Source organism: Haliotis rufescens, unplaced genomic scaffold (assembly GCF_023055435.1).
Source record: "Haliotis rufescens isolate VD_foot unplaced genomic scaffold, xgHalRufe1.0.p SCAF_18, whole genome shotgun sequence".
NCBI classification, from domain to species: Eukaryota; Metazoa; Mollusca; class Gastropoda; order Lepetellida; family Haliotidae; genus Haliotis; species Haliotis rufescens.
Window position 1 is genome coordinate 14,529,554 of NW_025963868.1, and position 12,506 is coordinate 14,542,059.

At 42.8% G+C, this 12,506-nt stretch overlaps 1 protein-coding gene across 1 annotated transcript; it reads right to left on the reverse strand.

Moving 5' to 3' along the window:
* Positions 1 to 576: 576 nt before the first annotated feature.
* Positions 577 to 4,656, reverse strand: LOC124112966. The gene is made up of 2 exons (XM_046473179.2): positions 4,469 to 4,656; positions 577 to 1,874 (listed from the first exon to the last, which is right to left on the reverse strand). Exon 2 carries the CDS (start codon positions 1,846 to 1,848, stop codon positions 916 to 918), a length of 933 nt encoding a protein of 310 aa, XP_046329135.1. The 5' UTR covers positions 1,849 to 1,874; positions 4,469 to 4,656; the 3' UTR covers positions 577 to 915.
* Positions 4,657 to 12,506: the final 7,850 nt, after the last annotated feature.

Sequence of the window (12,506 nt, forward strand, 5' to 3'; positions counted from 1 at the left end):
TGTTTCTAAATGTTATGCGAGCTATTGATAAATGGTAGAATAAATTAGAAACTGAGATTGTCTCCATGGTCAAGTCCAAAAGTAAGTCTTTGTAGCCTGAATACACAGTTAAACCCTGGGCGGAGTTTAACACATAATATATAACCAAATCGTCATTCTGGTATTATATATACTTTTATTCATCACAGTTAAAATATGTGATCACTCAGACAGCAGTCAAATGCGCTTGAATTTCGGCCATATCCGCTCTAAAACACAAGCTAATTTCTGGTTGTTATTTTGACAACATGTACGACGTTTCTGGTGAAAGAAAGTGATGAGTGAGTGAGTGAAATGGAGTTTAACGTCGCGTTCAAGATTATTGCACTTCTATAGCGACGTGTGTGTGTGTGTGTGTGTCTGTGTGTGTTTAACAGTTTAACAGTTAAACATGAATAACCACTCAGATACAGTGTACTGACTCCGAGCCGACCAGTCCTTGTTTTAGCCCCTTAATGCCGAGCGCCAGGCAGGATAACAACAAGTACCATCTTTTAACGTCTTTTGGTATCACGCGGCCGGGGATCAACCCCGGAGCTTTCGCTCTCCGGGCGGACGCTCTACCTCTAGACCACGGAGGCAGTGAGTAAGTGAGTTGGTGGGTGAGTGGACGGGTGGGTGCTTGGGTGGATGTGTGGGTGGATGGGTAGGCGGGTTTTGTTTGACTGAATGGTCCTCTACAACTAAGCCATCTTTAATACAGAAAACAGGCAGACATTAAACTAAGTGACGTTGAGTCACATGACCGTGAGGTGGGATGCAGACCTCAAACGTTTACCTACGTGCGCAGGCAAGGTGCTGACAATCCTAGAATCTTGGATTCGAACCCACGACCATAGGTTTCTGGCATGTCTAATTCATATGTATTCGGAATGTTCATTTTAATATGTCCCTAGTACCATAATAGATATATCTTGCTATCTGACCAAATGTCGTATTCATTGTTTTAATTCCAGTGGGTCCGTGTTCGGTGTCATAGAGCCTGTACCACAGATGCATGGCGTAGTTCCTCGACCAGTCATACACGTCTTTATATATCAAGTTTATATCCAATCCACTTGGGTAGTTCAGAGTCTTTTCCTCCACGTGGATTAAATGCGGATACGTAAACTGCAAATAATACGGGATAATAGAGTCGTGATAATCCCACTCTCGCTTTGAGAAGTTCCTGTAAGTATTCAACCAGAGTGAAAGGAATGTCGCATTAGGAGCCGAGACTATAATACCGTTGTTTAATCTCCCTGGGGTACCGTGGTACTCAATACCCATCGTAATCCCATAATGTCTAAGGGGATTAAACGATTTCAAAGCAATGACGTCAGTATCCATATAAATTCCGCCATATTTCTGCAGAATCTGAATCCGAGCAATATCGGATTTATGTTCCGAACGGATCACCATATTTCCATAGATTTCCGTTGGAGCTTTTCTGTCCACAATCCTCAGAATAGGAATAGTTTGTTTAATGACTTTCCACCATTTTCCCACCGGCTTATGATTGCAGTGGAATAAAATCCGATCAGGTTTTAAGATGCTGTAGGCTGATTTGATGCTCAAAAGATGATGAAATCTAAACTTCAGATCTTCTCCAAACCACACGAAATGAACGATGTTCGGCACAACAAAATGATCGGACTTGTTCAGGAGTGACGTAATTTGTCCAGTTGGTGACGTCACGGGGACTACTTCGACATGTACTTGTTCATGCACGCTGTTTTCTTGAAGATAGAGCGCACACAGACTCACTGACATGCATGTCAGTAAGACTGAAATATACAACTGCCGCCTGCGTGTGGATTTCAAAGCCATCTTGCGTGAAACATGTGATCCGTTGCCTGAAATTAACAGTAAAGATATGTGAAACACAGTTGAAACATATGTAATAACAAAACATCACTTTTTACTTATATTAAGATATGTATGTTTCGGTGTGGGAAGGGGAGGTTGGCGTGGCGAGTGATTGGTCGTGTCCCCTAGTCGTGACAGGATCCGCTTGCCGTGGTTTCAAATACAAAATTCGCCCTGATTATTTTCCTTGGTTTGTGAGCACCATACCCGTGACCCTTTGATTCCTCATGGATCGAGTGGTCAGGCTCGGTGACTTGGTGGACTGCGCGTGATCGTACCCCGGCGGCGTAGATCGTTGCTCACAATATCAATCACTGGATTGTCTGGGGGCACGGGTGGCCCAGTCGTCTAAGGCGCCGCGACTCGCTGTGCAGAGTTGCGTCCCTTGGGCACGCCAGAAACCTATGATTTTGGGTTCGAATACCGGTTCACCCCGATTATGTTTCTAGGTTTGTCAGCACCATACCCGTGCTCGTGGGTTTCACGGAAGTGGTAAACGTCTGAGACCTGCATCACTTCGGTCTTTCCTCCCACATCAAGCTGACACGCCGTGATATAACTTGAATAATGTTAAAAGCGGCGTTAACCCCAACTCACTCACTCACTCACTAGATTGTCTGGTCCAGACTCGATTATTTACAGGCCGCCGTCATAGAACATATTGCATATTGCTGAATGCGGCGTTACACAACAAACGAAACAGATGATGGTTAACTATTTTGGGATATTTGTGACTACGTACAGATTTTTTATTAATGACGCTTCCTTTCGCTTTGTTTTGCGTGTATACACTAATCTTTATTAATCGACAACAAACATTATTGATTGTTGATGGCTAGTGTGGTTTGTTTGTTTGTTTGTTTGTTTGTTGTTTAACGCCGCAATATTTCAGCTATGTGACGGGGGTATGTAAATGATCGAGTCACAATCCAGTGATTGGCATCATGCACAACTGAGATACGATGACATGCAACAACAAGGTTAGCGAGACTGACCACCCGATCCTGTTAGTCAACTCTTAGGACAAGCGTGGGTTGGTGAAGACCTATTCTTTACGGGTGGCAACTGTAGTGTTCTACGTGGCATCAGAAGGTGTAGTATGAACGAATCCGATTTCACTTATGCAGTTCAACCTCTTTATTGTTTGAGTTGTTGATCACCAGTAGTTGAAACCCGTCAGTCAACTCTGTGTTCATTTACTGCAGTGAATAAATAATCGGTGGGATGAAATGGGATGGAACATCGCGATCAAGATTATTGTCTGTGTGTGTGTGTGTGTGTATGTGTGTGTGAGCCTGTGTGTATGCGTGAATGTGTGTATTTATGTGCGATTGTGTGTGTATGTGTGTCTGTATGTGTGTATGTGTGTCTGTATGTGTGAACGTGTATGTGCGTGAATGTGTCTTGGGGGGGGGGGGGGGGGAGTGTGTGTGTGTGTGTGCGCGCGCGCGCGTGCGTGCGTGCGTGCGTGCGTGCGTGCGTGCGTGTGTGACCTAATGTATTATGTTTTGTTAATTCCCAAATTGTCTTATATGTGCACTAAGTCTAGATTGGGATAGTCCCATTTAGTGCTGACCGTATTAATCCCTACTCCATTGTCTGACTGAGGGGAGTAAACCCGTAGAGCGGGGACAGATTTAGAAGATTAACGGTTTGGGGATAAAGCAGGTTACGATGACCGCCAGGTGGCGCTGACTAATGATGTGTGAAAGGTAGCACTGAAGCGATACGTTTAAACAAAACATACATATTGCTTGCTGTTAATGAGCACATGGTATGTCGCCCCGACACACCTGCTGTGCTGCTGCTGCTGCATGCGTACTATAGCATCCACAAACACTAAGCAGTTGACAAGGAGTAGAATCGCATAACACACACATAGTTGACACAAGGACCTGAATAACCATATGCGATAAAATAGACTTTACTTTTGGAATATCTGAACGAAAGTATAATTGTCACGCCGACACATGGCTTTGCTCGCGTGAGTTTTAATTTTACAAAATCTTCTTCTAGTATATTCAGTATGTGACCCGTCAAGATCCGGTGGAGAATAGGTCTTCAGCAACCCATGCTTGCCGTAAAAGGCGACTAACGGGATCGGGAGATCAGGCTCGCTGACTTGGTTGATGCATGTCATCGATCCCAATTGCGTGGATCGACGCTCATGATATCAATCACTGGCCATGGGTTGTCTGGTCCAGACTCGATTACTTACAGACCGCCGTCATATAGCTGGAGTATTGCTGAGTGCGGCGTTAACCAACAAACAAACAAACAATATTCAGTATGTTCTAACTCGGTAATATTATGTAATCATCACGTATAATGTACTCCCGCGGGGGAACTTTAGGAAGAAGTTTGTTTATTTAAATAATCTCGCAAAACGTTCACTTTTTTAATCAATATTATTTTTAATTATTTTCCAGGCCAATGGTTATTTCGATGTTATTAGTCACATATATTCTGTATCGACGAATACCCCTAATATACAAATCAACACACGATGAAAATAAACAAATGCTATTAACATTTCCCTGTAATAGACACTTGTCAACGTCAATCAATTATAAACACATACCTAATATATCACATCACCGCTGTTTTTCTTGATCCTATAGGAAAAAGCAGTCCAGGCCTCAGTGGTCAAATCGGGCGATGGTGGGCACAGCCAGCCCTCGAATGACCACAAACGGGCCCAGTACAATCGATCTGACAGCCTGGCAAACAACAACACGGTCCCAGGCCACCAGCCTGCGCTAATGCACCCTTTCGCCCTGTTGTCAGTGTCAGGATATATTGAAAACTAGAGTAGGTTTTGTTTAAACATGTTCTGATGACGGCCATTGTTATACGATGCCCTGATCATGCATAGCCTAGGACTTGGATTGACTTTGCGTGACTGATAAGCGGGGAGTATACTCTGCGTATTTGTCGGGTTTCGATCGTTGTACAGTTTTTTTAAACTAGTATTGATTGCAATTAGTCAGTAGGGCTCGTATATCTTCAGCTCGATTTTCTTTCACTGTGTTTATCAGACCGCGCTAGGAGTAATTTATGGCTGACTGATAGCGGTCTGAGCACTGTCATTAAACTTTAATGTCTTGTTTTTTAAGTGTTTCTGGAACCTGAAATAAGGTACTTAATCATTCTTGTCTGGATCAGTGTTTCGTGATCACAGCGTCAATCGGGCAAAATACCAGGTCGTGTAAGCGTAGAAATCAATAATATTGATACGTGCTTGTGTTTCATGGGACGGCCACACTCAGAGTGTATGATGGCTACTGGTGTATTATCTTACTGCGTGGTTTGGTTGCTGGACGGAGTGTATCAGCATATATATATATATATATATATATATATATATATCTCACACACACACACACACACACACACACACACACACACACACACACACACACACACACACACTTGGACGCGACGTTAAACCGCATTTGACCTCACCTCACCTCTGGGTGTAATGAGGGGCGGTCGGGTAGCCTAGTGGTTAAAGCGCTCGCTCGTCACGCCGAAGATCCGGATTCGATTACCCACATGGGTACAATGTTTGAAGCCCATTTCTTGTGTCCCCCGCCGTGATATTGCTGGAATATTGCTAAAAGCGGCGGAAAAAAGATTCACTAACTGAATGTTTTTATGCATCTTTCAATGTTAAGGATTATGTTAAGTATGGCAAATTCGATTTAAGCCCAATCCCACAAGTGCGGAGTTAGTATGAGATTGTGACTCAGTGAGAAGAAAACGTGGTTCACAGGTTGACTAGAATTTCACCCACCTATAAGTCTTTGAAACGAGATCATATTTTTTTCGTGATTTTCTTTCGGGAATTGTGCAAACCGCTGACTTGTTCTATTTTCTCATAAGACCACATGAAATAGATGTCCTGTCACCCGTTTCCTCATAAACACATTGTGTCAAAGATTCGGTTTGTGTTGTTTCTGATCTGGTGAGGCTCCCAGTCATATCCGGACAAGCGCAGAGTAAACCGAAATGTGAATTACTCATTCTGAACTGTGCTCACAGGGGCTCTCCAGCTAAATTCAGATGCGGAGTGGCGCCTTTAAAGATAGAGACTGGGCGTTACACAAACATACCACCAGAAGAGAGATGTTGCTTTAATTGTACAGACAAGGTGGAAGACGAGATCCAGGGTTTACTTATCTGCCCTTTATACGACCACGTGACGGCTGATCTTCTGAATCGCTGTAGTCTTAAATTTACTAATTTTAATAATTAGTCTTATAGTGAAAGGTTTACACAGATTTTATCAAACGTTGATTTTATTTCTTGCGTGGCCAAAACCTGCCATAACATTTTAGCAAAGCGACGTTCCATTTTATATCATTATGTATATATGTAATATATCTTATCGCTGTGTATGACTGATTATTTTCAATGACATATTGTCTCTCGTAAGTCTAGCGACTGGCTTTACAATTTTATGTTTTTTCTTCTTTTGATATATTGTAAGTGTATTCTACGAGTGAGACAAAAATAAACCTGTCTGTCTGTCTTCTGAGTGAGTGAGTGAGTGAGTGAGTGAGTGAGTTAAAGATTAACGTCGCATCGGCATTATTTCAGCCAAATAGCGACGGAACCAAGTTAGTATATATACAATTTAGTAAAATATGCAAAGTTTTTTTTTAAAACAAGCTGTGAAACATATTTGAGCATAACAATATGATGTTTACAGTTTTAAGTGTGAGTGAGCGAGTCTGTCTTCTGCACACATGCAAACTTCAGAGAAAACATTAAGGATCGGAATGTCTATATTCAACACATTTTGAAATAATAAATCACATATGTTATTCTAGCTAGCTAAGTGTATATAATGCCACTCTTTAACCCTACAAAGACACCCTGAACTGCGAGGCGACGAATGCTACTACATGTACATAATACCACACTTAAACAAAACAAGCAAGTCCTGTACCAAACGAGTGCCCAGTTTTCCACCGATTGGATCTTTTGTCAGTTTACATCACGCCCCTGTTAGCAAACTGTTGATGTTACTATTTGTTGACCGTTTTGGTCATGTCTCGCTGTTTGTACCGTCAGTCCGTGGCAATATTTATCTAGCTCTCTGCGTGTGTGGCAAGCATTAGTTCAGAGGCCGTGACGTTACAAACTCCATTAGTCCACCTCTCCGACAGTCCAGTGCTTGGTTTATGTCTTGTTTTGTGTGACGTGTAGAAATAGTTATACAACATATAACTGCCTTTTTCAGGATTTGTGTCGAGTTGTAATAACATTTTGGGTACAAAAGTATTCTTCAAACAGACTTGCGGCTTGACTTTGTTGAGTGGGTCGGATTACAATTTAACCTCAAGCGACAAAGTAGCTCTGTGTGCTAAAAGCAACTATCATTGTGTCTACCACACAGGTATTGGCGACCGTAATTACAGAGCCCCACGCCAACCTATGCTGGTCTAAGAGACGACTGAATGGACCGGGTGGTCAGCCTCGGTGACTTGGTTGATTGCGTTCAATCGTACCCGACGATATGGATCGTTGCTCATAATATCAATCACTCGAATATTTGCAAAAATCTGTCTTTGCACACACATGCACACACACAGACACACAAACAAGCACACAGAAAAACACACACATGCATATAAACAAAGACACACACATACACACACATACATGCACACACTCACACGAGACAACGTCTCCGTTTCACACGTGGCAGTAATTACAGCTGTACCAAAACACCAGTGAATGAGTGAGTGAGTGAGTGAGTGAGAAGGATTGTATGCCCCTTTTATAAATATTCGACCCTTGATGGGTGACACCAGATATGGGCTTTACACACTGTACCCATGTGGAATCAAACTCGTGCCTTCGGCGTGACAAACGAACACTTTAACCACTAAGCTACCCTATTATCACTCCAGACCTCGGCACCAGGTTGTTGAGATAGCCGACAAGAACACAAGAAAAGATATATTTGGCGCAAGCTGAAGGCAACAATCATATACCCACGGGTAGCCATATTTCTAGTGATGAGGAAACCACTGTGTTTCATTGCACCTTTATAGTCCAACGCTATGGGGTAACAATATCATTACCCAATGGTGTTGAAATGGATATTTATACTTAAATATAAGAAGGATGAAAACGGTAAGTTTATTATTCTTGACACAACTATTGATGGTACAAGATTGACAAGATTGAAATAAACGAACAGTGTTAATGTACAATTATACAAGATGCACAAAAGACACCAAGACGCTAGGCTTTAATAGATTTAATCATCAAATAAACCGACGGCCAAAAGACGTTTTACCACTTTAAAAATGAAACTGCAAACATTTATAACTACAAGTTCGACCTGATAATATGTAATAGGTAATAATGGTGCCACATTATGTGGCCAGAAGAATACAGCAGTGTTGCAAAGTTGAGAGGAAATGTCCAGTACATGTCTACGAATAAAACACAATACAATGGAATGGACATGAATTACTTCATACCACGACAACTATACAGTATCCGATTGGTTGTAAGCGAACTACGTATGTTTGACAACCATTCACACGTAAAAATCGAGTATGAAAACTATGGCGAATTATAAAATGTTGGGCGAATTATTGTTGAGAATAGAGGCCGATTCTGTTTCTCATCAATAACACCAAGCACCAACTGTATTTGCCGCGTGAAACCAACTTATGACGTCACATGGGCAATGGTACTTCTTACAATGTTATTAATGGATAGTGAAGGTTGCTGATGCAGTGTCCGGTGATGGAGGTCTGGCTGACAGTAGTTTTCACTTGTTGAGAGCTGCCTTCAAACTAAATCATGATATATTATGGAAGCTGGTCACACTGGGTTTGGTGAAGAGAATGCATGGTGAGTTCAACACTGCGCTGATGAAGCAAGGCCAAGTTCATCATGGACGAAGGTCTACTGTCGACCATATCGTGAGCCGCAGACAATCCATTAACAGCTAATGATTGATAAGTAACAGATCTTCACGATCGAAAGGTTCATATTATCAATATTGTAAACAATCTAAAAATACAGAATCACTTATAGAGGACACGGTTAGCCCGGTTGTCTAAGGTGCCGCAATTCGCCGTGCAGTTGCCTCCCTTAGGCGTGTCCGAAACCTATGATCGTGGGTTTGAATTCCAGTTCGTCCTGATCATGTCTTGGTTTGTCAGCATCATGCTCGTGGAGTTCAGCAAAAGTGGTCAGCTTCGAAGACCTGTATAATTTCGGGCTTTCCTCCCCTGATATAACCCAAACACTGTTCAAGGCGGCGTTAAACACATCTCGCTCACTGATAACCATTTACCAGTTAAATACCGTGGGAGTAGAAAATATACTGATCGTGATACAGTGGTCGTTGTCGGTTTCATCTGATCTGGGTGCTCTGTATTGAGTAAGTAGCGTCTTACGTACTCTCACTCGTCAGACTCGTGAAGATCCGGTAGAATGACCTTCAGCAGCTCATGCTTGCCGGAAGAGTGAGTAAATGAGTATGGTTTTACGCCGCTTTTAGCAATATTCCAGCAATATCACGGCGGGGGACACCAGAAATGGGCTTCACACATTGTATCCATGTCGGGAATTGAACCCGGGTCTTCGGCGTGACGAGGCGACTAACGGGATAGCTTGGTCAGGCTCGCTGACTTTGTTGATGCATATCATCGCATCCCAATTGCGAAAATCGATGCTCATGATCTCCATCACAGGATTTACTGGTCCAGACTTGATTATTTGCAGACCGCCGTCATACGAGGGCTGGTCAAAAAGTTCTAAGCCTGACTAACTTTCAACCATGGGCCATAACAAAGTAAGTCTTATTAGTGAAGAAAGTTACGGCCACTGTATTCTGGTGTGCAAAGGGTGTGATCTTTGTTGATTGCACAGAAAGTCAAATGACAATTTCCGGTGCCTACTATGCTGATTTGCTTCATCGCCTGAGAGATTCTATCAAAGAAAAGCGGCGAGGAATGCTGACTGCTGGAGGTCTACTTTTTCATGACAATGCCTATTCTCACACCTCTCAACTTGCATGGGCTGCTTTGCGACAATAAGTGTTCGAAGAGCTTCCTCGCCCTCCATACTCGCCAAGTGATTTCCACCTGTTTCCTAAACTGAAAGAATACCTTCGTGGAAAGCGCTTTTGACGACAACGATGACCTCAAAACTGCCGTACATATTTTTTTCCTGCCTGGAACTGAAATGCTTCACTATCGATATGAGATGTGTATTGAAAAGTAGGGAGATTATGTTGAAAAATAATATTAAAAACACTTTCACAATTGTTGGTTTTGTTTGTTAGGCTTAGAACCTTTTGATCAGCCCTCGTGTAGCTGGAGTGAGTGAGTGAGTATGGTTTTACGCCGCTTTTAGCAGTATTCCAGCATTATCACGGCGGGGGACACCAGAAATGGGTCTCACACATTGTACCCATGTCGGGAATCGAACCCGGGTCTTCGGCGTGACGAGCGAACGCCTTAACCACTAGGCTACCCGACCGCCCCTTCGTGTAGCTGGAATATTGCTGAGAGCGACGTTAATCAGCAAACAGACAAACACTCATCAGGTGGTGAAACAGTGCATTGGTCACGTGTTTTGTCCCTGTCTGTATGCACAGTCTGTCTACACCCTGCCGGAGTACACAGACGATGTACTTGACCTGTCATAAAACACTGAAGGCCAAGAAGCGAACACGATCACAAGCGTCAATATATCATGGGGTCATGTCAAAAGTAGTTTAGCGGTACCAATCATTCAACTATTTGAAGTGGAAGTTTGAAATGACAATTTGTCAATATCCTATATTTTCGTGAAACGCGCAGGGTCTTGGTTCAAGTTTTATTCTTATCTGATCATGAATAGATTGTTTTTGTTAACTTGTATTCCTTGATGGTATGTGAAGTTAACAAAGGGACGTTGTTTGCAGTGGTATTGTTGAAATATAATAACGCCAAAAAGAAACCGTGCTTCATATAATGTGATGTATATCACATTGAAAATAACAACATAATGTGTGGCCATGCGTCTGGTCAATGTTTTATCCTAACCAATGACTGACAAAACCCCTTCCTGGGAACAGGAAACAGAGTGGAATGCCCTATTGGAGGGGTGGTTAACAACTCCAGTAACAATGTCAATATCGGGTGTGAGTGAGTGAGTATGGTTTTACGCCGCTTTTAGAAATAGTCCAGCATTGTCACGGCGGGGGACACCAGAAATGGGCTTCACACATTGTACCCATGTCGGAATCGATCCCGTGTCTTCGGCGTGACGAGCGAACGCTTTAACCACTGGGCTACCCGACCGCCACTTAATATCGGATGTGACCACTTTTTCCGTGATACCATTGCGCCATTCAAATTGCTATTAACAATGATGAGTTGTGTTCTCCCAGAGTTGTAATGCCACCCCTACATTGACGACGTTGAGTAACGCAAGCGTTGCTGAAACGTTCTCCTGGACGCCTCAAGACCATTGTACTACAATCAGAGCAGTCCAGACGAAACCTGGACATATCCGTGGCAATCTGATCCTAGATGCTGTCCACACCAGGCTTGTTTGTGCCTGGCGGTGACGTGGAGGCTACATTGGGCATATCGCGGAACGTCGGGCCGTATGTTGTGCTCCCTTCTTCTTCTCACGGGACACGAATGGCCCAGTCGTCTGAGGTACCACAATCCGCAGAGTTACGTCCCTTGAGCTAGCGAGAATCCTCTGATCGTGGGTTCGAATCCCATATTCGCCCTGTTAATATTCCTATGCTTGGCAAACGTCTAAGACCTGCATCACGTCGGGCTTTCCTCCCACACCAAGATAACACGCCGTGATATATTTTATAATACTGTTAAAAGCGGCGTTAAACACTCATGACTCACTCACTCAGTCAAACTTTATGACGTAATATCTTCTATGTGAAGACCATGCAGACTGCCCCCTTAGTACCCCCTACTGGCCGTAGGTGAGACCCAAGAGGGTCAGGTCGCTACAATGTGTCATCAAGCCGATTATGTACCATCGTGCGCTAAAGGCTGATCATGCTATGCATTTTGTGTATGCCCGTGTGATATAGATAAAAAATATGTTATGTTAATCCGTCAAATAAATTCAACATCCTTGCGAAAGTTGATCAAGTTAGACGTTTTGCGATAGCCTCTTGTTCTTGTAAAAGTGTTTTCCATGGTCCTTAGATAAAAATATGAATTGTGAATATTAAACTGTCAAATAAATTCATTTATCCTACAGAACTTAATAAATTTCTCTCATACGTTTTGTGATAGCCCCTTACCTTGTACAAGTATATACCTGAAATGGTATTGACGCTGTTGTACATTGCACCAGCTGCTCCCTTGTACCGAAATGTCAATTTCAGGTGTATTTATTTACGGAAGGTTTTGTGTGTTAATCTTTCAGTCTATCCAACAATCACCCCGTGTTCATTTCACCTTTTTAGCACCGACTGATATAAAGCTGAACTGATGTCAATCACTCTATCTCTTCATTCAATATCATGTTTGGGCGCCGAGTCAATGAAAGCCCAGTCAATGCCTCTCATATTCCCTCCTTGAGAGCTTAATTTAAGACTGACCTGGATCAAGGTGTCT